Source organism: Neovison vison, chromosome 3, assembly GCF_020171115.1.
Source record: "Neovison vison isolate M4711 chromosome 3, ASM_NN_V1, whole genome shotgun sequence".
NCBI lineage: Eukaryota > Metazoa > Chordata > Mammalia > Carnivora > Mustelidae > Neogale > Neogale vison.
In genome coordinates this window covers 124461598-124487710 of record NC_058093.1, presented here as the reverse complement: position 1 = coordinate 124487710, position 26113 = coordinate 124461598, and the positions used below count along the sequence as shown (strand labels likewise).

General features: G+C 54.0%; 1 protein-coding gene and 1 long non-coding RNA gene across 2 annotated transcripts; one reads left to right on the top strand and one right to left on the bottom strand.

Annotated features, from left to right (window-relative positions):
• Nucleotides 1-4001: 4001 nt before the first annotated feature.
• LOC122901886 lies at nucleotides 4002-5945 on the bottom strand. The gene is made up of 3 exons (XR_006383698.1): nucleotides 5883-5945; nucleotides 4812-5000; nucleotides 4002-4218 (listed from the first exon to the last, which is right to left on the bottom strand). It is a non-coding gene; the product is annotated as an uncharacterized LOC122901886 (long non-coding RNA).
• A 756-nt stretch (nucleotides 5946-6701) lies between these two features.
• Nucleotides 6702-24214, top strand: SALL3 (spalt like transcription factor 3). Its single transcript, XM_044240963.1, has 3 exons — nucleotides 6702-6783; nucleotides 18371-21870; nucleotides 22898-24214. The coding sequence occupies exons 1-3, from the start codon at nucleotides 6702-6704 to the stop codon at nucleotides 23327-23329; spliced, it is 4014 nt and encodes a 1337-aa protein (XP_044096898.1). The 3' UTR covers nucleotides 23330-24214.
• The last annotated feature ends 1899 nt before the right edge of the window (nucleotides 24215-26113 follow it).

Sequence of the window (26113 nt, the reverse complement as noted above, 5' to 3'; positions counted from 1 at the left end):
CAAGCAGGAAAGCAGGAGGAGGAGACTGCTTGGGGCTGCTCCGGGTGTGACACCCCCCTCCCCCGCCCGCCCCTGGCCTGGCCAGCACTCCTCTCAGGGACCCAGAACGACTGTGGGGCGGCGCGAGGTCACGAAATCACTCGTGGGGTTTCATCCAAGACGCCCCCAGACAGCGATCAAGCGAAGTGGCCTGCGTGGAGGGGTGGGCTCCAAAGGGGGCGGTGGGAGGCGCCCCTGAGCCTGGGCCTCTGGGGTCCAAGCGAAGGCGGGCGGCGCGCGCCCAGGGGAGTGAGCCGGGACCGCCCCCGCTAGACGCCGAAGGCGCCCCGCCCCACCTGGCGGGACCCCCGCCCTGCCGGCGCCGCCTCCCCCCCCCCCCGCCCCCCCCCCCCGCGCCTACCCTCGGGACCTCCCTCGGGCCGGCTAGTGCGGGAGGGGCCGCAGCGTGGCTTTGTCCTACAGTCAGGGTGGAATCCAGGCCCTAAGGGGACCCTCGTGCCCCCAGCCCCCTTGGCCTTAATTAGGAGGCAGCGGAGGATGGGGAGGGGAGGCCGCGCTCTGTGGCCACGTCCTTCTCACCCCCACAGGCTTGTGGCAGAGCGCTGCAGGGATGCGGGAGGGAGGGGATGGGGCGGGGGCGTTCCGCGGAGGGAGGTCTGAAGACAGCCGCCCCCCCCCACCCCAGACCCGACTCGAAGCCTGTAGGTGCGGACACCCGGCCTCGAGGAGGTTCCCGGACTCGGAAGTTGTGGGGTCCTGCCTGCGTCCCTCCTTGCCCGCACCCCTACGCCCCCAGCCAAAGGCGCCGGAAACTCGCCGGGGGAGGGGCCCGAGCGTGCAGCTGCGCCTGCGGGGACTCACGCGCGCTCGCGGGGGCCCGCTTGTCCCTGCTCCGGGGCTGCTCGGCCGGCGCGGGGGCGGGGCAGCGGGGGGAGGGGGCAGGAAATGCCGTTAATTGGGGGAAATGCACACCAATTGCGCGGCGGTCTTTGATGTGCGCCTCCAAGCGCGGCCCCTCCACGCCCAGCCCACCCGGCGTGCGCCCCACTCCCCGCGCTCCCGCGAGCGCAGCCGGCCGAGCGCCAAGGACAGGACGTGTGACATTGGTTTGAAAAAGCAGGAGGCCCTGGGTTTCCTTTGGTCTCTAAGGTCAGACAGCTCGCCTGGAGCCCCCTCCGCCTCTCCCCGAGGGCCCGATTCCTGGGGGTGGGTGGGGAGGCCGAGCCCTGGCGAGGCTGGCCACGCTGACTGCGGGTGCCGACGAGGAGCGGCCGCCGCGTGTCGGCCCAGCATATGGACACGTATAAATACAGTGTTCGTCCAAATGACATTCCGCTCACTCTCCCTCTCGCCCCCCCTTTTTCTTTTCATCATCAGCAAATAAAGATTAGCTGGTAAGATTATAAAAAGCATTTTCAGGCTGGTGCTGATCTTTATTCCAGAGGCTTTGTGACGATATTGATGATGATGATGGTCAAGTGGACAGTTTGATTTTTGTGTTTGGAGCTAGTTATAAAGAATCAATATTATATCAAGGGGTAACTTTCGTGATAAAGGACTTTAACCACTCTGGCTATTCATCATAAGTCTGTAGCAAGCAGATAGGTCAAAAGAAATTATATTGCACTAAAGACTGAGTCTTCTTATCTCTCCCATACCAGGGGAATAGGGACAAGCCGATCGATACAGTAGCTGCTGTATACTTCTTGCAATTATCAATAGCTGATTTCGCCTTTTGAGGCCTGCATCTAATAATGCAAGCTAATAATAATCGTTTGAGCTTCCCCATAAGCAGGGGAGTCAAAGTTTTAGCTGGCCAGCATTATTTTTGTCACCATACACACTGAAGTGCCCCTCCTGAGTCTATCCGCAGCCCAGATACACAGGTCAACGCCTAAGAGAAGGACTTTCATATCCTTTGCATCCCTGAGTGTGAAGATGGGTGGCCATGCGCTGCTATTTCTCTGCGAGACATGAAAAGCCCCGAAATGTTTGCCTGGGAGCCTACTGCTGAGCTGGTAAGCCATCCTGTAAGGTACAAGACGCTGGGACGCACACAGACCTAGATGGATTCATATACTATTCTCTTGGCTCCCATCTATCGAAAATTGCAACGCAGTTACCTCAATAGCTTGGACAGGCAAGAGGGTGACAGCAGGAGCTGAGCGGGAATGTGGGCGGGGCATTAGTCCTATATGGGTTTATTTAAGGAGAACATTTTTTTTAAGAGGGTAGAGTTATCTTCAAGTGGGTGAGCAAGAAGCTTGGGAAAAGGCATTTTCAAAAAGTCATAGACATAATTTGGGGCTACATGTTTCCTGGCGCCCCCGCAATGTCACAGAAAAGCAACATTTATAATTGGCACTTGACATGCTGTTTGCGTTGGGCTGTGGTACACCAGGCACAGATTTCCTGTTGATGGAAACATTTATCATTGTGACTGCCCCAGAGTGGCAGGTGGTGTTATCAATTACCTCTTCTTACCAATAATAATATTAGTATGGTAATATCTTTGCTCAAGTGAGAACCAATTAGCGGTCACTTGTCACAGCATTAAAGACACAAAATCATGCTGGATTTAAAGGCAAGGACCTAAAACAAAAGTTGGGGGTGGGGAGGAACCAGAGAGAAAGGAGTGAAGGCCAGTGACAGGAGAACTTTGATGGGGGGGGGAGCATGAAAGGAGACAGAAAATAAAGCTGTAATCCTTTAATACTTTTTCTGTATCAACTGGCTAGGGAATAAGCGCATGACAGAGTATCAAATGCACCACAGGTAAAGGGCGCTCTGGGGACGGAGGGCCAGGTAGCTTCCCTAAGCTGGGATGTGGAAGTAGAACCGACTCTTCAACCTCCCCTTGTCAAATCCATCTTGCAGATAGGCTTTCTGTCTTATCTGAATAAATGATACAAATTAAAATCAAACATCTAATTATATGTTCCACTAATGTAAAATCTACAGTATTAATTTGTAAATAATATTATTAAGCAGACAAAATAATAACGTGTCACCTCATAAGATGAAAACAACATCGCAAGAGGAAAGACAATTAACAAATTAGATTTAATTATAGAGAAGAAAAGCAACTTTTGTTTTTGCAATAGTATTTAGGTATTACAATATTTTAATAGGCAGTGGTCACGTGACGGTGAGTCTATGAGTTCTGCATGCACGAGTCCGTGTCTGCACCTCAGGCGCACATTCCGGTGCTTTCCCTTAATCTAGGCACGACTGGAGGATAATCCTGTCTCTCATCTGTGAAAATATGCTGTTGACACGCTGTCACCTCACAATAAATCTGTTGTTGTGACTCAAGCTTAAAATATGTATGCTTTCATCAAAACTGGCCGCACTATGTTAAAACAATTAAAAGTTTCACATCTCGGTAGGGAGCCAAGAAAGGCAGAACAGGTAAGGGAGGAGGTAATGCGCCTTTTGCTTTCGACCTTCTAAATATATACATATTGATCGTGTTTACCCCAGTCGATTTTTTAAAGGGGTGCACCTCAGATTCACTGATCTGCACCATCAGAGCCCTGGCGGGAATTTGCGAAGGTTCTCGTTTCATATTCTCCCTGACCCTTTCCTCCATATCTGCTCGATTTTCTCAACGAAATCCCAGCTCAGTGCACTCAGAGGGCGATGTGGAGCCTGCCACTTCCCCCAGCCCACTCCACCCTGCATGCCTGGGTGGGGACCAGTGCTCACACAGGGCAAGGCGGGCCGGGGCAGCTGCAAGTCCGGCGTTGGCGCCCGCTCGCCGTGAGCCACTGTCCACCACAGCGCCAAGCAGAGCCCGCTGCACCTTCCCTTACGAAGCTCGGCACGCCTTGTGTGACACCTCTGCAGTCGGAGGGCTTGCTGTTACAGATACTGGGCCGGGGTCTCAGACTGGCCTCCGCGGGAGGAACCTCAGAGAGCCTCTCCAAGACCGCACCTCATAGAAAAGGCAAACCAAGTTGACATAAATTAAAACAGTTGCGTTTGGAATTCCCATAAAGACCTAGGAAAATCGTGCTGGTGTGTTGGAGAGAGGCTGGGGGCAGGGGGAGAAGGAGGAATGGCCTTAAGAACAAAAAAGGTGGGGGTCGGCACTCACAGAGTAACCGAGGAGGAGGAGTCGGTGCTGTGGGGGCCAGGAGGCTGCGGGGGAGCCGGGCTCGGCTTCCTCTGAAAGGCTTCGGAAGCTGCGGGAACCTACATTTGCTTCATATTCGTCTTAAAGGGTGGATTTAAAAACAAGAAGAAGAAGGGGAAAAAAAGAAAATTAACCAGGTCCCCAAAAGCAGTGCACCTTTAACCTGGGGTCTAACCCACCGGTGAGGGCTTTTGCATTCTTTCTCTTCTAGAAAGACGTCAGGGAAATCTACCTTTCTGCAGCGACTGAGACTTCCCCCAACTCTGGCCGGTCCTGTAAATTCTGCAAGAAACTTCCATTCGCCACAACCGCCCCCTCCTCACGCAGACACGTTCCTTCCTCTCCCCCCTACTCCCGCTTCCTTGGCCCTTTCTCCGCTGGGAAGTTCCTGGCCCCGCTTGCCCCAAAGCCCCGGCTGCAGCCTGCAAACTTTTCACTGCAGCTCAGTGCGGGGTGCAGGAGCGTCCCCAAATGCTCGCGGCATTCGCGGAAGTTCACGGGGTAATGGCATTATAAGGAAGCCCCCCGCCCCTCCCCCGGCTTCACCATAAAAGGGTGGTGTGGGGCGAACAACTCTAGACTTCAAACATCTTTTATTTGTCTTTTTTCCCTTTTCAAAACCAAAATCGCCCAAATGAATACGCCCGCCACTAAAAAGCAAAACAAAACCAACCTTAAGGGTTTTGTTGCTGTTTTGAGGGGGACAAATGTGGCGGCGGGTGGTCTTTGGAGGCGATGCCGACCTGCGCGCTTCCTTCCTCTCTGATTTTCCTGCGCTTTCCTGGAGCCCAAAGCTGTTGCTTCGTGAAACTTACACAATTAGAGTCGGGCGAGAGAACGCAGGCTGGGAATCGAGAAGATTCTAGAACGGAAAAGAAACCCGCGGAGAGGCGGGCGAGCAGTTCAGGGTCGGGGTCCATCCCGTGGGGGGGGGCGGGGACCCGAAGCCGGGCAGAGTCCCACCCCCGGCGACTCAAGGAACTCGAAGCCCTCCGTGCGCTCGGGGCTGGCGAGTCGCCGCCCGCATCCCCCCAGCGCACGACCCTGGGGAGGCCATCTGTGCCAAAGCTTCGTACCACACAGGGCCACTTGTGAGGACAAAAACAAGAAATTTAGGAAATGAAAAAAGAGAAACTGGGACAAGGGGCGCACAGGGGCGGTCGCGGCGGCGCCAGGGCCTGGGGCACATCCTGGTGGCCGCTCGGGGACCGAGGACACGCGCGAGAGTGTGCACGGGGGCAGCGGTGTGCGCGCGCGGTGCGAAGGCGCGTGCGTGAGCGCGGGCGAAGGGTGGGTGGACGTGCGGGAGCGCGCCGCACGGGCCGCCCGAGGGTGCGGGGCCGGGTCAGACACACGCGACCTCCTTACCTACCACCCCCTCCCCCAGTCACTCCCGAAAGTCCTAGAACGCGGCGGGCCGCGCGCGAGACTTTCGTGGACTTGGAACTTTGAGCCGCGTGGCCTCGGGGCACCTTGCGCCCCCTGCCCACTCCGCATACGTCCCGCCCCTGCCCCCGTCGGGAAGGGGAGCTGTTGTGTGTGTTGGGGGGAGACACCGGAGCCCCGCCGTCCCCTCCCTCTCGTTGGCTTTAAGGAGCCGCTGGCGGCGGGGAGGCCCGGCGGGCGGGGCGGGCGCTCCGAGTCGGCGGGGCCCGGGGGGGGGGGCGGGGAGACAGGGGGACGGAGGGGAGGGGGCCGCGGGGAGGGGAGGGGAGGAGCCGCGCGGCCCGCGCCGCTTCCGAACCGGAAAGTTGGTCTTGCCGAAGTCCCGCCACCCCGGCGTGCGCACTCCGCTCCGCTCCGGCCGCGAGCCTCGGAGCCGGCCGGTCGCCGGCGGAGCCCGCGGAGGGGACGCGAGCCCGGAGAAGAGAGACGGTCCGCAGGCAGGGGCACCTGAGCCCGAGCGCGGCCGGCGCGCCGAGCCAGACCCGCCGCGGAGGAGCCGAGCCGGCCCGCCGCCCGGCCCTGCGCGCCCGGAGCGCAGGCGGCGCGGCGCCCGAGCGGGCCGGCGAGACAAAGGCGCCGGGCCGGAGCCCTGCCCGCGGCCGCTCGCTCCGGGAGGGGCGGCCGGGCGGCGGGGGGGCGCGCGCGGGGCGCGGGCGGCGGCGCAGACTCTCTATAAAGGGGCGAGCCCGGCGCGCCGGCGGAGACGGCGCCGCGCGGACGCCGCCAAAGTTTGCCGCCTGCGCCCTGGGCAGCGCGGCCGCCGCGCCCCGCGCCCGCCGCCCCGGGCCCCGAGGAGCGCCCGCGCCGAGCCGCCGGGCCGCCTGGGCCGAGATGTGAGCGCCGCCGCGCCGGGTCCCGCAGGCGCCCCTCGCCCCGCGCGGCCGCTAATTGCGAGCGCGGCCTCATTTGCATAGGCCGCCGAGTCCGCTGGAGACCGGCCAATCGGCGCGGCCCGCCGCTAATGGCCATGCATTATTCACCAGCCTAATTGCTCAGCCCCATGCGCGGCCCGCGCAGCCGCCGCCGCCCGCGCCCCGCGCCCCGCGCCCCGTGTCGTCCCCGCCGGCCGCCCCGCTGATGCCGATGTCCCGCTCGGGGCCCGCGCGCCGCTAGCAGCATGTCTCGGCGCAAGCAGGCCAAGCCCCAGCACCTCAAGTCGGACGAAGAGCTGCCGCCGCCGGACGGGGCTCCCGAGCACGGTGAGGGGCCGCGGGGGTCGGGTCGGCGGGGGTCGGGCGCGGGGCGCCGCGGGCTGGGGGGAAACTGCTGGTCCCAGAGCCGGAGCGCGGCTCCCGGCCCCGGCAGGCCAGCCGGAGGGACTCCGATCCTCCCCGGAGCGCGCGGCGCGGAGTTGCGGGCAAGTAAACTTGGTTCGGCTGCTCGGAGTTGGGGCGCAGCGCGCGGACGCGCCGGGGCTCGGGCCGGCTGGGGGCCGGAGCTGCCGGGGCAGGCGGTGGGGGTCTGGGGGGAGGGCGCAGGGTGCCGCGCCGCCGACTCCGCGCTGGCCTTCCGGGACCTTGCACACGGACCTTGGGCCGGGCCTCTGCGACCGCGCGACCCCCGGGCCGGCGCGGCAGCAGGGAAGTGTCCGGGGCTCGCCGACCGCCGGACGCGGGCCGGGGAGGCCGCCGCCCGGGCAGCTTTGTTCGGAGCCTGGCCCCGGGGCGGTGCGCGCTCGGAGCGGGGCGGCTGCCCTGACCCCCGGCCTGCCCCCCACCCCGGCCGGCTGTCGGCCGCCTCGTGTGCCCCGAGGGCCGTGCAGCCTGCGAGGTCCCGGCGTGCCGACGAGCCCGGATCCCGTTCCGAGGCGACTAGGAAGTCAGTGTCGCCTGGCCTTTCTAATGGCCGCCTTGGGAATTAAGCCGGGTGAGCCCCGCCGCGGCGTGGGGGTGGTCCTTGCACGCGGTAGGACCCGGCACGTTCCTGGTGGCTCCAAGTTTCCTCGGGCCTTTCCTGTTCTCTCGGATGCGCCCCGGCACCTCTACAGCCGGTCGGCTGCCTGGAGCTCCCTCCGCATCCCGAAGGGAAGGTAGGCGCCGCGGAAGTGGGAGGCGGGCGAGTAGGGGACCGGCCGGGGCTGCGCTTTGCCGCCCGCGCGTCTGCGGGTCCCCAGGGTGCGCCGGGGGCGGCCAGGGGTGGCCGGGGGCGGCCGGGGGCGGCCGGGACGGGGGCCGCCCGCGCCGCGCCGAGCTCCGACCGCCGCTGCTGGAGAACGCAGGCCGCCCAACTTTGTGGACGGGCCGGCTGTAAGTTGTGGCGGGGCAGGGACGCGCCTTTGCTCCGTGAGACTCGAGCAAAAAAGCGAAAACACAAACAGAAGGAGTGTATGAGTTTATCACACGGTGTCGCAAAGTTTGGCGAAGCAGGTATGTGTGCGCGTCGGAATCGGGAAGGGAGAAAACGTTTATCACGCGGTGGGAGTTAGTGAATTAAAGAAAACGAGTGAAGTCCTTCGTCCTTTTTGTCGCTGAGGAGGTGGGGAGTCTTATCTGTAGCCCTAGTCACCCGAGATTAGAACAGCAGATATGCTAAAAAGAAACGCTTGCATATGGTGGGTAGATTAAGGACAAAGAATCTTTTTGTCATGGAAATGGATTTTTTTTTGTTTTGTTTACTTCATCACATAGAATTTCTCACACTTGGTTTGTTTTGTATTGCCCTCAATGACTACATGATCAAATGAATGGATTTATTTCTGCCGAATGAGAAAGACAGTCTTCCCTTCAAAAGAACTACATTGCATCCCAGTGAGGAATTTTAAAGCTTTATTATTGTGGCTTCTGAATAGCTTAAAATCGGCTTTCACAGCCGCCCCAAAATGCAACAATGTAAATACTTCTCAGCTTTGTAGGGTCCTTATCAAAATGTGCAATGTCTCCCTTTATTAAAGCATATTTTAATTAATAGAGTAAAACCCCTCGTATTTAACAATTAACTAGCGGAGGCCCTGCTATTCATTTTTAATTTCACGTCAGAAATGCGAGCGTGGGGAGCCTAATCGTGTAAACATGTTGAGGGATATGTAGCCTATATTTGAAAACCTAGATGGAGTAAATTATTTATAAGTTCTCCTTTGAATTCCTCTTGTTACTGAATTTACTTAGAGGTGAAGCATATTCAGGGTGTGTGTTTTGTTTTGTTTTGTTTTGTTTTACCCATCGTAGGATTAAAGTTTGTCAAGCTTGGGTTTTTCGCAGTCGTTGGGAATTGTAATCAAGATATTGCCACAGTTCCTGGTCAAATTTTGCAACAGGCCAGAAATAGCCTGTCTGGGGCTGAGCCATAGTCAAGTAGTATGTTTCCTGGATCGTTTTAAAGGTACTTTAGGCAAACTATTTAAAAAATAGTTCTTTCTGATTTAATTATTCTGAAGCTGATTGTTCATGGAGTATAAAAGATACTCTGTTCTCTGTTCAGTCAAGGAATGCTTGTGGATCTGTGGTCGTGCTGATTGTCATTAGGAAGATAACTAAAATATTTTTTTAAGAGAAAGGGTTCTGAAAACTCCCTGACTCCAGCCTGAATCAGATATTCTGAAAATTGTAATTTTGTTAAATGCAATGGAAGGAAACAGACTGTGCATGAAGTTCTAAGAGGGCTAAGTTAGTTTACAGTGTTTTAGAGACAAAGTAAATAGTTCTTTTGTATCAGTTTGGGCGTGACATATTAATTAATCCAGTAGATGCATGGAGTAAAATTGAAGGCTATTGATAATGCCATGAAACACAAACACATGTACAAATTTTAGTACAATATGGGGAAGGGCAGCAATGCACAGTCACATTAATTTACAGAATTACAAAAGAGATCAGTTCTTAAAAATATAGAAATGACTATTTCTCAGGCTTTGGTTTTTAGGCAGGCAGTGAAATCGTGGCTATCCAAAAAACAGCGCCAGCATTACCCAAACCTTATCATGGCAGAAATGAAATATGATGATGTAGCTACAATGAGAAAAAGTAATAATGGGTTGTGTTAAGTTCTGAAGTTATCCTGTTGTATAATTTTATTTGAAGGATGCCTGAGACTTACTTTCTCTCTAGGAACCATCATTTAAAATTACAAATTATTTCATTCTTGTCTGAAAATTTAGAAATAAATGTGATGCAGCTTAAGAATTCAGTTAAATGCACGCCACGGGATAATGAAATTTTTTGAGCCATCTAAGTATTTTTGTCTTAAGAAAAATTAATTAAAACTTCTGACAGAACAGCACTTGTACTCCTCCTAAGAACTTTAAAAACGTGTGCTATTGCTGTCCTTTGTTGTATAAAATACAACTTAATATATTAAGATGTGTTTTATTGTCATTACAAAGAATATTTAAGGAAGAACAAAAAGATACTATAATTTAAAACAATTTGCCATCCTGTATTTTGTTTGTTAGCACTAATTGTTTCAAAGTGTGTTTTTATTTTCTGCCAACTTACAGTCATATGGCTATCTTAAAAGTCCTTTTAAATGTGGTATGCATGTGATTTAAGAATTTACCAGTGGTCTTCACAGACTGTGTTTAAATTAAGGGAAAGAAGGCCACCAGCGCTCGGTGAAGAGATCTTTCTTCTTTTATCTGTATATGCATGGTTTGCCTTGAGTACTCCCCCCTCTCCCAGCCCACACTACACACATTTACAATTCAGCATTCCAAAAGCAAACAATACAGAAGCCACTTTCTACCATTGGTAGGCAGATTGTTTTCTCTGAAACATGAAAGGTGAAAAGTAACTAAGGGGGGCTGGGGGGGGTGGGGGGGAGAAGAATTTGCAAATATTTATTTTGAAAATAACATTTTAGAAACGTAACCTATTTAAAGATGCATCCCTTGGTGGGCACCAAGAAGCATGCCAATTCCCACCTTACAGAGAAAGACTGGTTCGGTAACAGTTGGGGTTTATGTACATTTTAAACTTCCACAACACATGCATAATCCAATATTTTTAGATCTGTTCAGAGCCAGAAAAAGAAGAGGCAAGTACCAACAGCAGGAATTACTTAGCAAGCTGATGATTTTTTGTACACAAGATGATGGCAGAAGTGGGTCAGATTTCATTTTCAACCGCAATCTCTAAGAGGCTTTCCCATTCATCTCAAGGTAGCTCTGAGAGCCCCGGGAGGGAATGCAGCCAGGATGCAGCCAGGGTGTCCGCTGAGGCTGCTGGACATTAGCTGGAATTTAACATTCTTAAGTGTGAGAATCGACCCGGGGTGTTTGGGTGTGTTTTTGTGTTGGTGGTTCTGTGTCCCCCCCACCACCACCACCAAGTGAAACAAGTCTTCACTGTTCCTGACGTTCAGCACTTTTAATGTTGCAGAATTGTTTCAAGGGGATACTTTGTGCATAACATTTATAACAGGAAGGGTGTTTTGTTTTGTTTTGTTAGTTTTTATTTTCCTACATGATTTCTTGACTAGTTGCCAGAATAAGACTAAAGTATCTGACTTAGTCTCCTGGAGACGAGATCTGATTCTGCTGCTCCTGGGACAGGTCTGTGAGGACAGTCTGCGCCGAGTTGTTTCCCAGTCCATCCGAAATCAGAAGTCAAATCTATGTAAAATGGTTTCCCTAGTACTTTAAATAAACTTATATATTTAAAAAAGCAGCCCTGACCTTAGATTTTTCTCTTGTAGTTTGAACACTTTCATGCTTTAAAATGCAATTTAACTGTCAGTGTGATTTCCACGCAAACAAACAGGTCAAGTCACGTTACCGAAAGTGTAAAATATTAATTGAAATAATGAAATAACGTAATGGGTTCTACTTATGTGAGAGATTAAGATTGATTTGTTTGTTAATTAAAGGGGACCCTCTTGCGGCGGCAGAAACGTCCACCAGAGACCTGCCAGGCACCAGCCTGGTGGCTGCCTCCCGTCGTCCATGGGCCTGTCTTTCTCTGTCAGCCCGGGTCGGGCCAGGCCAGCCATGCGGCTCCCTGGCCCCCTGCGTTGCCAGAAAGCAGCGGCACAAGGCCTGGAAGGTAGGGCTGCAGAGCGAGGGAGCTTCCGCCTGGCTCTCCCTGAAGGTGGGTCGTTAGAGGCGCCGTGACAGGCCTTAGCTGATTTAACCTTTGCCTGCTTTGCCCTGCCAGGGGTGGCCACTAGATGTCAAGCTCATAATACAATTAGTGCATCTGTGCTGTTGACCTTGGCAACACGACTCAACACGGTTCTATTAAGTGTTAACACTGAATCTGTTCACGGGAGACCCGCGTCGGCTCCGAGCTGTGCTGCGTATCCGATGCCCATCTCGCTCTGCACAAGTGTTTGCAGTTCTTCAAGAAGCGAGAACGGGGTGCCTCTGTGCAGCTCCTATATGGTGAACTGTTAAATTAACCCCGCAGGTGCCGCGGCCGTTGGTCTGCGTTCCCGGCCTCCCCGGTCCTCCCTCCGAGAGTGACCGCTCCCCAGCATGGATGGGCAGCCCCGCTGTGGACTCCCATCCGTGCTCGGGCGGCCCGGGCAGCGGCTCCGGCCAGATGATTCTGTGCATGTGTGCAAACTTCGCGGACAGGCGCTGAGAGATGAGAAACGGAGATGATTCCATGCCCGGAGCCCACGTGCGAGGCGGCTACACCTCGTCCGAGCCTTGCCGCTGGACGCAGCGCACTTCCGCTTCTCTGGGCTGTTCGGGCCCGGGTGTGTTTGGACGTGTAAGTGGCCGTGCTTATTTGTGTATTTTTACGTGACGTGATTTTGAAAACTGGCTGGCCGGAGCGAGGGTTGGAGCGCAGGCACCTTCGAGGAGGCGCGCTGGGGGCCAGCGTGTGGCCGATGGGACTCCAGCCCAACCTCATCTTAAGCCAGAGCGGCCCTGTACAGGCCTTGTGTCCCCCTCCCCAAACCTGGGTGCGAACGGTTGGCATGGCCAACCTGCTTCGGGGTGCTTCCGCTTGTGGATGGCGATGCGTGTGCGTTCCTCCCGGGTGTGCCTGCCACACGGCATCCAAACGTAGGTGCGACTGCAAGTGTAGCAAACATCTTACCATGCGAGGCGCAGTTCACACCTGTGGGCGTCGTGGCTGCTTTCCGTCTGCGTGTGTCCGTGCAGGAAACCACGCTTTCCCTCCCCGGTGCTTCAGCACGCAGAGTAGAAACTGCCACTGCTCTCAGCAGAAGACATTTGGTGACTGTGCCACAGGTGGTCGTTACTTAACAAATTTGAGATGTGGGCCACGGAGCCGCCGGAAGCCGAGTGCGGGTCAGTGCGGGCGTTCCGCATAGCAAGAGTGCCCTCCACTGTTCGCCGGCGCGCGCACAGGCCTGGAGGTCTGGGGAGAGGACAAAATTTTTCTATTGCGTCTGGAATTTCTTCTACATTGTTAAACACAGTAGGGGTCTCTATTTGTCCCCTCCTGTTTCACAGCTTGGGTTCAGTGTGTGATAATTCATCTTTCTTTATGGGATTCAGAGCTATCATAAGGAGTTAAAAAGAATTAATTTGCAAGAAAATAAGTGTCTCCGCACAATTTAGGACGACTTGAAAAATGCTCCCTAGATTTTGAAGGGATGGTAAAGGCCAAGCACCAAGTACCTTTTCCTTTCCCACAGACCCACGTGGCATTTTATAGTTACTAATTAAAGTGGAAACTTAACATCCCTTTTCCCATACGAAGCAAGTTTCACTTCTTTTGTTCATTGCAGAGAATTAACACATAGGTAGCAAAAGTGTAGGGGAGTCACCGTGGGCATTGGGGTTGCTCCGCAGGATGATAAAACCATCTCCTCTGTGTGGAATCGCTTAGCTTCCTTCAGCGGGCGCCCGCCCCCTCAAGAGGGGAAATCGAAAACGAGCTGCAGCCGGAAATGTTTAGGGGAGCCCTTAGGTCTCCGATGTTCTCAAATGCATTCCAACAGTGCCTTTCTCTGGGGCCTGAGACAGATCGCCCCGCGCGTGAATATCCCTCCTTTCCTCCGCCACGTCATTCTTGGAGACGGTACTGTGCGTTGCCAGCGAAAACATGATCCCTGCTCATTATGTAACAGAGCAGGAATCAAAACAGTGAAAAAGGAAACCGTTTGGGGGCCCTCTCACACTGAGGGATTTGTTCCTAAGAACAGAAACATTTTTCGTAGACGTTCTCTGTGCGTTTTATTAGTGAGAAGAAAAAGAAATCCATCCATTTTGAAGACTGCCCTCGAAGGTATCCTTTTGTTAGAGGCTTTCTCCAGAAGGCTGTGGGGCCCGTTTTCCTTCTGTAGAACCTGCTCTAGAATTTCGGGGGAGTGACAGAAGGCCTGAAAGCCTTCAGTATAAATAGCAAGTGTGGGATCGTCGTGAACTAATTACACATTTCCTCTCGTAAACTGAAACAGCTTTATCTCCCAGCCTCTCTTCCCTCCTCCTGACCGCGTTCAGGAGAACAATTTAGCTCCGCGCAGCAGCGCCCAGCTTGAAGCCCGGCTGGGCCACGGAGGACACAAGCCAAGGAGAGGTCCTCCCCAGCCGCTCCTGCTCACGTGGACCCGCAGCGGGCTCCGATCTGCAGGGCACTGGCGGGGAGGGGGCGGGGGGGGCGTCCCCCAGACGTGCCTGTGAACAGGAAGAGAAGGTCCTGCCTGCACGCCACCGCCGCGGGTGAGGTGCTGGGCAGGCCCCTGGCTGGTGCTGGTGACGCCGGGCCCTGTAAATTCCTGCCTCATCCCTGGCCTGTTTACAACCCCAAGTCTCTCCGTCCTGTCCTTGAACGGTCAGAATGCAGAAAGTAAATTACCTTGACAATAATGATAATGATTCTAATGCTGGTTTTCCAGCCCCCTCCCTTAAGACGGACAGAATTTCCCACCGCTGCTCGAGAAATAAATTCCTCTCCCCTGTGGGGATGTCCTGTTACCTTGGCTCACCGACTGACGTGGTTTTACCTTGAGATACAAACTGCAAGCCACGTTAACTAATGGATGTGATAACTTCTAACTGCAAAGGCCAATTTGAAAAATGTAAATTTCACTAAAGGATGCCACAAGCATGTGCGTCCGGAGAAATGGCGTCAAACAACGCGGAATTAAAGGGCCTTCGAAGTTCTCTGAACTGCATTCAGAGTTTTCCAGCATGGGCTTCCCTGTCGTAGAAAGCAGTTTTATAAAAAGAAGAAAAAAACCATCCACACGGGTGCTGGTATTTCAGCACGTACTCACTGAATCGTGGTAACGAGAGGCGCTGTCACAGCCAGTTAGAACAACTTTCTGTATGTCCCCCTCTGTTCTGACCACGCTTTCCCCGTGCTTTCCCACCAAGCTTTCCCCCTGGACTTCCCGCACTATTCCTCCTTCTAGGAGCTCTGGGAAGAGGGACTCATCTGTGTTCTTTCCTCCCGGGCAAGTCAGGTGAAGTCATGCTTGTTGTTCAAGGCCGTTCTCAAAACATGCAACCAGAATTACGATTCCATAATGAAATATTAGGGGTTTTATTCGTATGCATCATTTTCAATACCATCTCATGAAATGTGTGGTTCTCTCTCTTTCGTGGGATGCGAATCACCTGCACGTTTTGGTAGTGAAGTACTCTTACCTTACCTGGTAGTGAATGATCTTAGCAAGTGAGCGCGACGGTGTTTGCACAGATCCTAATTAAACAAAAGAAAAAGTGGTGATTCTGAATTATTTGCCCCAAGTAAGAAATCTAAATTGTATGTGAAGAATTTTTTTTTCATTCATTGTAGTTTTTAAACTATGCTTTAGCTTTAAAAGGCAAATTTATTATGAAACTTTGCTTATAAGATCCAACGATTGATTGTCTTGTTAGTTTCATTAACATAAATGAACTGTTAACAGGTCCAATGGCTAGAATGCCATTTTTACACAATTTCCTCTGCAGGTTTGCTTTCCTGCTTCAATTTTAAAGGAATATAAGTGGAAGGGTATTCTGCTTTGACAAGAATATCTTCATTACGTTTAGGTAATTATCATTTATAACTGCATTAAACAGTATTGCTCATTATTTGGTAGGAAGGGCTGAGAAGCTCAGTGCTCAGTTTCTGCAGGTCAGGAGTAGCTGTGTGTTTGCAGACCCACCCGTGGGAGACAGAAAGTACCTGGGAGGAAGCTTCCATGAATTTGGATGCAAACCTGAGAAGTCCTAGCGCACAAAGAACCAGTGGAAACGTCAAAAGTTATCTTGAAGTAAATAGACGTTTGTTTGGGTCACTTAAGCTCTGAGAAAAACATCGCAGAAAAAAAAATAGTATTTCTGTGTTTCACATATTTGTTACACAGCATATCTGGGAAATGTTCATTTGTAAGGTATCATTTATTTATAATTAATTTTTCAAACACCGAACGCACTTTCAGTCTGCCTTATTGTAAGCGTTTATGCAGTGAATTGTCCCTAACACATAATCCACATAAAGAAAAAGCAGTCTTTGAATAAGATCCACATAGTGTTTACTTGCATAAAATTTTAAATGTTTACACCATGTGAATGCTTCTGTGTGCCCTGTGATGACACATTTTATCTCTGAGGAGTTAAAGGTAGAAAATAGTTCAACAAATTAGCAATATTTAATTTCTTGGTATTTTACTCTTTGAAAAGTATTAAAATAACAATCTTTAGAAGATGAAGACAAGCCTTTAATATCATTTCTTTAAATATTGGGAAAGAACTTTAAGACTACTTTGTTCTGTTTAGTTAGAATAGTTATGATACAGTGTAACATTGATTCCAACTTGATTACTTACTATATCAGAAGCTGTTTACCTGAAGATTTTAGGGGTGGGTTTTTTTTGTTGTTGTTTTGCTTTTTTGGGGTATGTGTGTTTGTCCTGTTCTATAACCTTAGCATGTTTAAAATTAGATTTTGCATACATTGAGCAAAGTTAAGAACTGCAAGTATTTATTTTGTTAATGTTCCTATCTGCAGTATAAATCAGCTGTGTCTTTGCTTCCAGCTATATTCAACCTCATTATAGACACCTATTACATTCCTTCCTTATACAGTAATGAGACTTCATACAGTCTGATCTTCAGCACTGAATTTAGTTTAAGAGTCTAGCATGTCTTTATGGGCCGTAAGCTCTAACTTCTTTTCCCCCTTCAGATGGTTTAGCCAGTTAAGAAAATGCTAATTGAACACTGCTAATAATTTTTTTAAAGGCACGTATAAATTACCTGGAAATAATGGCCTCGTGGAGAGCAGCTGACTAGCCTCGAAAAATATTTTTATTTTCTTTCCCAGTAGAGGGACTAAGTGATTTTGCAGTTTATTTTTTAAAAATCCGATTTCTCTACTAAAACCAGTGCCAAGTTGTTCTTTTTCCAAGCCCCCCCCCAGCAAAAAAAAAAAAAAAAAAAGAAGAAATATGGAGACTTTTTAGCAAATATATTTGTTGATGTTACAGCAGCAAATTATTTGCGGGGACACAGACTTGAGGGTGTTTTATTCTCACACTCAACAGTGCAGGATAACAAAAAGCTGATTTGCAGCTGTCATTTGTCTCTGTTCAAACTGATTTGTTGCCGTCACTCCTTCTGTAAGTTGACGAAAAGCAGTTACGAGCCAGGAATACGTACGGCAGCACATCGAGCCCGAGTAATTACCAGGCATTACCTTTCATCCCAGCTCCCAAAAAATAGGAGCTAGGAATGTGCCCATGTGCTGATGCCTCGCTCCTGGATGGCCATTTATTTGATCAGGTGTGAATTAGAATTGTTCATTAAACATGGTTGTTATTCGGCACAAGAGGGTACGGGAAGTCAGGAAGTAGCTGCCTACAACAGTAATTAAACATGTGTAACCAATTAGAGGGCTTTCCACTATGGCACAAGCATATAATTTGCCAAGTCTTTCTATGAGAATAGATGAAAATAGGTACAAAAAGTGTGTCTGACTACAACATTCTCATGTTAAACATGTCAACATAAATGAACTTTAAATATATAATTTCTAGTTTGTTAACAAACTGCCGAACTCTATTGGCTAATCACAACAACATATAATTTTGGTTCATTTCGCCAAGAAATATTGCATCTGACAGAGCCAATTAATTGTATTAAACATGATTAATTTTCGGCCCAGACTATATTGATGATATTCATTTCGCAGATCCTAAAATGTAGAAACGTGCCCTGTCCGTGAGGAGAGTCCAAGGGCTTGCTGAGAACATTCAGGATTGATTGGTTGATCGAACTAGGAGCCAGGGAGATGATTTTTCTGAGCGGGGACATAAGAAGCGCTTATATTCTCTTTGTTACATTTACAGATGAAAGTATTTAGATGAGGTTTCATACATGAAATAAATGCCCGTTGATCTGGAAGGTTCTGTAGAATTACATTAAATGCGTAATGTCTCTGCGCCACGCAGACAATAAATCTCGTGGTCCAACCCTGCGAGAGTCCCGGCGGCCGGCTCCCTGTCAGGTGCTGACGTGGGTTTGAAAGGTTACAGATTAGTTTAGCGATGTTAAGTGAACTGGCAAAGGCATCTCTAATTTTGCTGGAAATGAGGAAGCCCGGTGGTAGGGGGAATCCTAATGAGCCCGTCGAAAGCTGCCTTTGTGCCCAACAGACAGGGCGGCTGCAGATTGTATGAAAATATTGGAAATCAATGGCTTCTATGGAATTTCATTAAGAAGCCGTATCCACAATTGATAGAGCCTCATAATTTGATGGATTGTGTGAGAAAATGATTAGCCAGCTAGAAGGAGTCCTAGAATACACACTCTGGGACGTCAGGAACGTTGAAGTGGGGTAATTTGTACAAAATAAAAAATATTGATTTTAGTTATGTGCGAAATTTTTGAAATGGAGGTGGTTGTCTCAGGAGCCTGTGGCTGACGTAATCTCTTGGTTTTTGTAGCCGTCCCCGGGGACGGGGCCGAAGACGGGGACAGCGGGAGCGAGGGCAGGAGCGGGAGCGAGGAGGCGAGCGTGTGTGAGAAGTGCTGCGCGGAGTTCTTCAAGTGGACCGACTTCCTGGAGCACAAGAAGGACTGCACGAGAAACCCGCCCGTGCTGATCGTGGGCGAAGATGGGCCGGCCCCCCCGCCCGAGCACTTCCCAGAACCTTCCCCGGCCAGCTCCCCCAGCGACCGGACAGAGAGCGAGGCAGCCGAGGAGGCGGCGCCCGCGGACGGCGCCCAAGGCGGTGAGGCCAGGGCCCCGGAGAAAGAGGAGGAGCCCATGGAGGCCGAGCCCGCCGCCGGGGACGAGAGCTTCCAGACCCCTGGCCCCGCGCCCGCGGGGAAGCCGCCTCTACCTCAGATCCCCGAGCCAGCGCCCGTGGCCGCCTACAGCATGCCAGACACCAACGTGACCTTGGAGACCCTCCTGAGCACCAAGGTGGCCGTGGCCCAGTTCTCCCAGAACGCGAGGGCTGCGGGCAGCGCGGGATCCGGCGGCGGGGTCACGGCAGTGGCCGTGCCCATGATCCTGGAGCAGCTCATGGCCCTGCAGCAGCAGCAGATTCACCAGCTGCAGCTCATCGAGCAGATCCGCAGCCAGGTGGCCATGATGAACCGCCAGCCCCTGCGGCCGCCCCTGAACCCCGGGGCGGCCCCGGCGGCCCCGAGCGGCCCGGTGCCGGCCTCCAGCCAGCTGCAGGGGCTGGCCACCCACTCAGCCCTGCAGCTCTCGGCCGGGGCCCCCCCCACGCCCACGGCTCCGGGCCCCGCTGCCCAGCCGGCCACCTACGAGGGCCCCCAGCCCCTGTCCCAGCCGGCCTCTGGGGCAAACACCCCGCACGTCCCCAGTGGGGGCCCCTCCGTCCCCACCGAGGCGAGCGGGCCGGCGTCCTCCGGCACAGCCCCGGCCTCTACCGTCCCAGCCTTGGCGGCCGGCCCCTCCGGCAGCAGCTCCCAGCCGCAGAACGCCTCGACGCCCCCCGCCCTGGGGCCAGGGCCCCTCCTCAGCTCAGCCCCCAGCCTGCCAACCCCGCTTCTACCTCAGACCTCCGCCAGCAGCGTCATCTTTCCCAACCCACTGGTCAGCATCGCGGCCACCGCCAATGCGCTGGACCCGCTGTCGGCCCTCCTGAAGCACCGCAAGGGCAAGCCCCCAAACGTGTCGGTGTTCGAGCCCAAGGCCAGCGCCGAGGACCCCTTCTTCAAGCACAAGTGCCGATTCTGTGCGAAGGTGTTCGGCAGCGACAGTGCCCTGCAGATCCACCTGCGCTCCCACACCGGCGAGAGGCCCTTCAAGTGCAACGTCTGCGGGAACCGCTTCTCCACCAAGGGCAACCTCAAGGTCCACTTTCAGAGGCACAAGGAGAAGTACCCCCACATCCAGATGAACCCCTACCCCGTCCCGGAGTACCTAGACAACGTGCCCACCTGTTCCGGCATCCCCTACGGGATGTCGCTGCCTCCGGAGAAGCCAGTGACCACCTGGCTGGACAGCAAGCCCGTGTTGCCCACGGTGTCCACATCGGTCGGGCTGCAGCTCCCGCCCACCATCCCCGGCGTCGGCGGCTACGCAGACTCCCCCAGCCTCACCCCCGCAAGCCGCTCCCCGCAGCGGCCCTCGCCCGCATCTAGCGAGTGCACCTCCCTGTCCCCCGGCCTCAACAGCTCTGAGTCCGGCGTCCCGGGGGCAGCCGAGTCCCCCCAGCCAGGGCTCGGCGGCTCTTCTCAGACCAAAACCGAGCCCGTGAGCCTCCCCTGCACGAATCCCAGGCTGGGGGAGGCCCCCGGGAGCGGGCAGGTCTCTGCCACGTCGGCGGCGGCCGTCCTGACGGATAGCAGCGCCTCCACGGGCCTGTGCAGCCCGGTCCTTCCGTCCGGCTCGGACCAGTTCAAGGCCAAGTTCCCCTTCGGGGGCCTGCTGGACTCCATGCAGACGTCTGAGACGTCCAAGCTGCAGCAGCTGGTGGAGAACATCGACAAGAAGATGACGGACCCCAACCAGTGCGTCATCTGCCACCGCGTCCTGAGCTGCCAGAGCGCCCTCAAGATGCACTACCGGACGCACACGGGGGAGAGGCCCTTCAAGTGCAAGATCTGCGGGCGCGCCTTTACCACCAAGGGCAACCTGAAGACGCACTTCGGGGTGCACCGGGCCAAGCCGCCGTTGCGCGTGCAGCACTCCTGCCCCATCTGCCAGAAGAAGTTCACCAACGCCGTGGTCCTGCAGCAGCACATCCGCATGCACATGGGGGGGCAGATCCCCAACACGCCCCTGCCCGAGGGCTTCCAGGATGCCATGGACGCCGAGCTCCCCTATGACGACAAGGCCGCGGAGGTCCTCAGCGGCTACGACGACGACGCCGACGAGAACTCCATGGAGGACGAGGCCGAGCTGCGGGAGCCCGCCGGCGACCCGCCCAAGCCGCTGCTGTCCTATGCGGGGTCCTGCCCGCCCTCGCCGCCCTCCGTCATCTCCAGCATCGCCGCCCTGGAGAACCAGATGAAGATGATGGACTCGGTCATGAGCTGCCCGCAGCTGCCTGCCCTGAAGTCCCTGGAGAACGGGTCCGGGGACAGCGACCGTCTGAGCAACGACTCGTCGTCAGCCGTGGGCGACCTGGAGAGCCGGAGCGCGGGCAGCCCGGCCCTGTCCGAGTCCTCGTCCTCCACACGCGCCCTGTCGCCCATGAACAGCAACAGCGAGAGCTTGCCCTCCAAGTCCCCGGGCCTCAGCGCCCAGGAGGAGCCCCAGGAGGTGCCACTAAAGACCGAGAGGCCGGACAGCCCGCCCCCTGCCCCCGAAAACGGAGGCGCGCTGGACCTCACGGCGGCCCCGCCCAGCCGGCCGGCCATCAAGGAGGAGGCCCCCTTTAGCCTGCTGTTCCTGAGCAGAGAACGGGGTAAGTGTGCGGGCACTGTGTGTCGTGTCTGTGGCAAGCCCTTTGCTTGCAGGAGCGCGTTGGAAATCCACCACCGCAGCCACACTAAGGAGCGCCCGTTTCTCTGTGCGGTCTGCGGGCGCGGGTGCTCCACTATGGGGAATTTAAAACAGCACTTACTGACGCACACGTTGAGCGAGCCGCGTTCTCAGTTCTGTGACCCCGACTTTGCCCTAGGTCCCAGCCAAAGCACGGCTAGCCTGGTCGCCGGCCCCGCGCCCGCCATGATCAAAATGGAAGTGAACGGGCACAGCAAAGCCATCCCGCTGGGCGAGGGCGCGCCGCTGCCGGCCGCGGTCCAGGTGCCCCCGGGGCCCCAGGCGGTGATGAGCCCCGGCCTCGCGCCCATGCTGGCCCCCCCGCCGCGCCGCACCCCCAAACAGCACAACTGTCAGTCGTGCGGGAAGACCTTCTCCTCGGCCAGCGCCCTGCAGATCCACGAGCGCACGCACACCGGAGAGAAGCCCTTCGGCTGCACCATCTGCGGGAGGGCCTTCACCACGAAGGGCAACCTCAAGGTAAGGCCCAAGGAGTCAGGGGTCCTGGCCGGGGTGGACACGCCAGGTGCCCACCCACGTTGTCACGTGTGCATCTGCTCACCAGGGAGCACGTGCTGTGTGGGGGTAGCGACGGGCTCAGCTGCCCGAGCAAGCCGGGCCTTGTGGGAGGCTTGTGCCACCTGTTGGGGGCTGACCGCGAAGGCTCTGCTCCCGGGCAGCCGGCCGCTGAGCCCCATGCCGTCTTGAGTCCGGAGGAACCAGGACAACGAGATAAGCTGGGCTTTTAAACACTCGCACAAGATACAAATGCTGTGCATCCTGGGCCGGGGCCAGAGCTTGGTTCTGCCTTTGTCACATGGTGGCCAGCAGAGGCCGGCAGGCATCTGGTGAGGAGCTTCCCAGCGTGAGGGCCAGTGTAGGGTTCCTATCTGAGATGACGGCCACACTGCCCATTCTCCCCAGAAGGCGGGGTGCGCACGACACGCTCAAGGAGCACTTTTGCCCCCATCTGTCCACGCCACACACCTGCCCAGGTCTCGATGCACTCTTCCAAGACTGTGAACAGCTTGAAACCTGTGGCTGCTCCTTCCTGTAGGACAGGAGCCAGCTACACGTGCCCCAGGGGATGCTTCCATGTCGGGGGAGAGCGACCATGGGGCCCAGCAAAGCTGGGAGTTCAAGTACACGGTCGTCCTGTGGAGCAGGGTAGAGGCAGAAGGGGCAAAATTCTCTGTGCCCTCTGAGCTTTGCACCCCCTCCCAGCCCCCTGTGGCCTGTGGGCTTTCCACCATGTGGGGGAACCTTATTGTGTCGAGGTCATCAAGTGAGAGAAACGTGCACGAAGATATTGACTGATTTTGCTTTTTGTGTGAGGAGAACTATTGCATGTGTAAACATGAGACGCTGAGAACGGGGAACGAAACCGACTCCGACACCGCGGTGCTGGGTTTCCGACGGCACGTGGACCGCGTGGAGACAGATGCACCCCCGCGCCCGGAGCTGGGCCGGCTCACCTGTGCCTTGTGTCTCCCTGTCTCTCACGCAGGTGCACATGGGCACGCACATGTGGAACAACGCCCCTGCGAGGCGCGGCCGCCGCCTGTCCGTGGAAAACCCCATGGCTCTGCTGGGGGGCGACGCCCTGAAGTTCTCAGAAATGTTCCAGAAGGATCTGGCAGCGCGAGCAATGAACGTTGACCCGAGTTTCTGGAACCAGTATGCCGCAGCCATCACCAACGGTCTCGCCATGAAGAACAACGAGATCTCCGTCATCCAGAACGGGGGCATCCCCCAGCTCCCCGTAAGTCTTGGGGGAAGCGCCCTCCCCCCCTTGGGTTCTCTGGCCGCCGGGATGGACAAAGTGCGCAGCGGCGGCAGTCCGCCCATCGTGGGTTTGGACAAAGCCAGCTCCGAAACAGGAGCCAGCCGTCCGTTCACGAGGTTTATCGAGGATAACAAGGAGATCGGAATTAACTAGCTGTGCTCGGCTCCGTCCCGCGCGCACACCGTCAAGGGCGGCCATCAGGCTGCGCGGCCTTGGGCCCCGGTTCCCCTGAAAATGGTCCCCGTAGCAGAAGCCACGTTCCCTGTGCGGCTGCTGGAAGGCTGTCCTGGACACATGTACTCTTCCCACGCGAGCCTGACTGCTCTGGGGACTCTGCCGGCTGCTCGTAAATTGAGATCAAAAAGCGGAGTCCTGTAGGACCGCCTTAGGAACGGAAAGGGCTCACACCCCATCCACTCGTTCCTCCCAAAACCTGATAACCCCCGCACGTGGGGGAGGGGTCCCCTGCGTGTCCCAGCGACACTCACTCGAAGGTTTTGTTCGAGTTAGTTAGAAACTTGAACTCGGCTTTTAGACTGTTGAGGATGTGGTCGTGTTCTCCCAGCGCCGTCTTCTGGCCGTCCCTTTGTCTGTAGTATTTATGAGGTTAAGATTATGCGGGTAACAGATAATGCAGCCCCACCTTTAGAGGAAGCTTTTGTACCGCAGGATACATCTGGCTATGTGATTTTTTTCTTTTCAAGCAGAATTTGTTTTACTATAAATAAGTGAGTTTTTTCAACGCAGGCAGACTGTACAGTCCCCTGCAGAAGACCGCATGCTTTCGTGTGCAAGTGCCCGTCAGTGACAAGCCTTTTTTTGTTGTTCTTTTTTGTTCTTTTTTTTTTTTTTTTTCTCTTTTAATTTAAATGTTTGTAGCTGCTATCTGGACAGTTGTTCCCTAGTGTGGTCTGTAGCCCGGCGATTGGGAGCAAGTTACAGACAAAATGTCACCGTAAATTATTCACAACATTATAAGTGGTTGTGAGGACATGCTTCACGTTATCAAAGTTGTACAATAAAAAGGTAATGTTTGTATACTGTGGTTGCAAACTCTTAATTTATACTATTGCACTTTTAGGATTTTGTATTAGGGAGGTTTGTCTATAATTTGAAAACTTAAAAAGATGTAAAGTATTTTATAAATAGTACTTTGGTTTAAGGAAAATGAAAAAAAAAACTGTCACAGTTTCTTATTTTGTCTTAAGGTCAAACACTATGAGAAATCCTTACCACCTACACAGAAAAGCCACCAAGACTTGTCTGTTCCTCAATAAATGAGGGCCTGCCATTTCTTAAATTAAAATGATTTATTTAACTTTTCTACAAAGCCCGTGTAAAACCTGACGGCCCCTAGCACGAGTCTGATGAATTAACCCAAGGACCGTGAGCCAGCAGCGGGCGGGGCCCGGAGACGTGGCAGGCGCGGAGACGGTGGCGGGGGTCTGGTGTGCGGTGACCGCCCGGCCCTCGCTCGTGCAGGCGGGACTCGCGTCCAGGCCCTGGTTCTCGTGTATAGTTAGCTGCAGAGGAAGAGCAACATCGGGCCGTAGAATCCGTCACCATTGGGACGTTTTCTGATTTATTTATTACCTTCTCAGATGAAAACGAAGCACAATGTCGCCTGACCGTGGAAATACGGTCCGGAGCTGCTGACCTTGTTTAGACGGCTTGGCCCGAGCTGGGGACCGCGGGCGGGGTGGCCCGCGGGCAGGGGTGTGTGCGCTACCTCATTTTGTGCGGTGCAGGCCTGCTGGCGTCTGGGACGGCTCGCCTCCTCCGACCGGGGCGTCCAGAGACGCGGTTCCACGTGTGTACCCTGAAGCAGGAGCCGGACAGCGATGTCTTCTTGGCTAGGACAGGAACACGGACGATCTTTCCCACGCCTCCACAGCCACAGCGAGGCCATGTCGTATCCTGGAGCAAACCAGTCCCGAAGGCTCCTCACTCCACCCGCCTCGCCGTCTCCTGCTGTTGGAGCCGAGCACCGAGCCCGTGGGCGCTGCCGGGCAGCGGCAGTGGAATGTCTTTATTATTTATGTGTCCTTTTGGTGTGGTTTTTTTTTGTTTTGTTTTTTGGGGTTTTTTGTTAGTATTTGGTACCATGTAGTGTTCTCTCTTCTCCCGGAAGGATGTGTATATTACTTAAAAAAAGAAATGTAAAGTGTTGTAAATAAGATGGCTCATGAAGGGCCGGCGAGGCGTGCCCCCTTCTGTATTCAGGACCAGGCCGTCCCTCCCTGCGTGGTGAAGAGAGACACTATTTTTCTACTGCAGCACCATGTAGGGCTGGACCCCCGAGCCAGCCGGCGTTCTTACCGAGATCCAATATTTTTTATGACAAATCTGTGGCTCGACACATCTACTGATGGAAATGGATGTCTTAGACTAGGTTACTATTTTTGTCATACGGAAATGAATAAAATGCAGGATGTAACATGACTTCTGAATTGCGTTCCTTGATTATTCGAGTGGAAACCATGGAATTTGAGGTTCTGGTCGTTGATGGTGGATGTCCTGTCTGTGGTGTTTCTCCGAGGAAAGTCAATAAGGGTTGACAGCTTAGACGTAAGCAATATCTACATGTATCTTGATTGGTCTTGAAATTTTTATTTTTCACTTTTTTCGTAAAATAAAAATGCAGCCTCCTAATTGTGGATTTTTTTTTACATCTGTGATGGACGAAGATGTAGAAATTGCCTCCTCGTTAGAGACTGCCTGCCGTGCCCAAAAATGGCCACTCTGAATTGCTTTCCCATCGTCAACCTTAAATGAACGTATTGGCTCTTGGGATGGCTTGAGATAAATCGCTGAGCGTCAAGCTGGTTCCAGGTGAGACGAGGTCAGGGAGGGGCTGCCTGCACCTCTGTCCCCTCTCCCAGAGGAAGGGTCTCTTTCCTTCACCAGTAACGCTTTATAGGACTTAAAACCAAAAAA

Bases quoted from the DNA above. Each gene is read 5' to 3' on its own strand.
- SALL3 (XM_044240963.1), top strand. From the start codon at position 6,702: ATGTCTCGGCGCAAGCAGGCCAAGCCCCAGCACCTCAAGTCGGACGAA. The intron at 6,784-18,370 runs GTGAGGGGCCGC...TGGTTTTTGTAG, and splicing joins GGACGGGGCTCCCGAGCACG to CCGTCCCCGGGGACGGGGCC. The intron at 21,871-22,897 runs GTAAGGCCCAAG...TCTCTCACGCAG, and splicing joins CCACGAAGGGCAACCTCAAG to GTGCACATGGGCACGCACAT.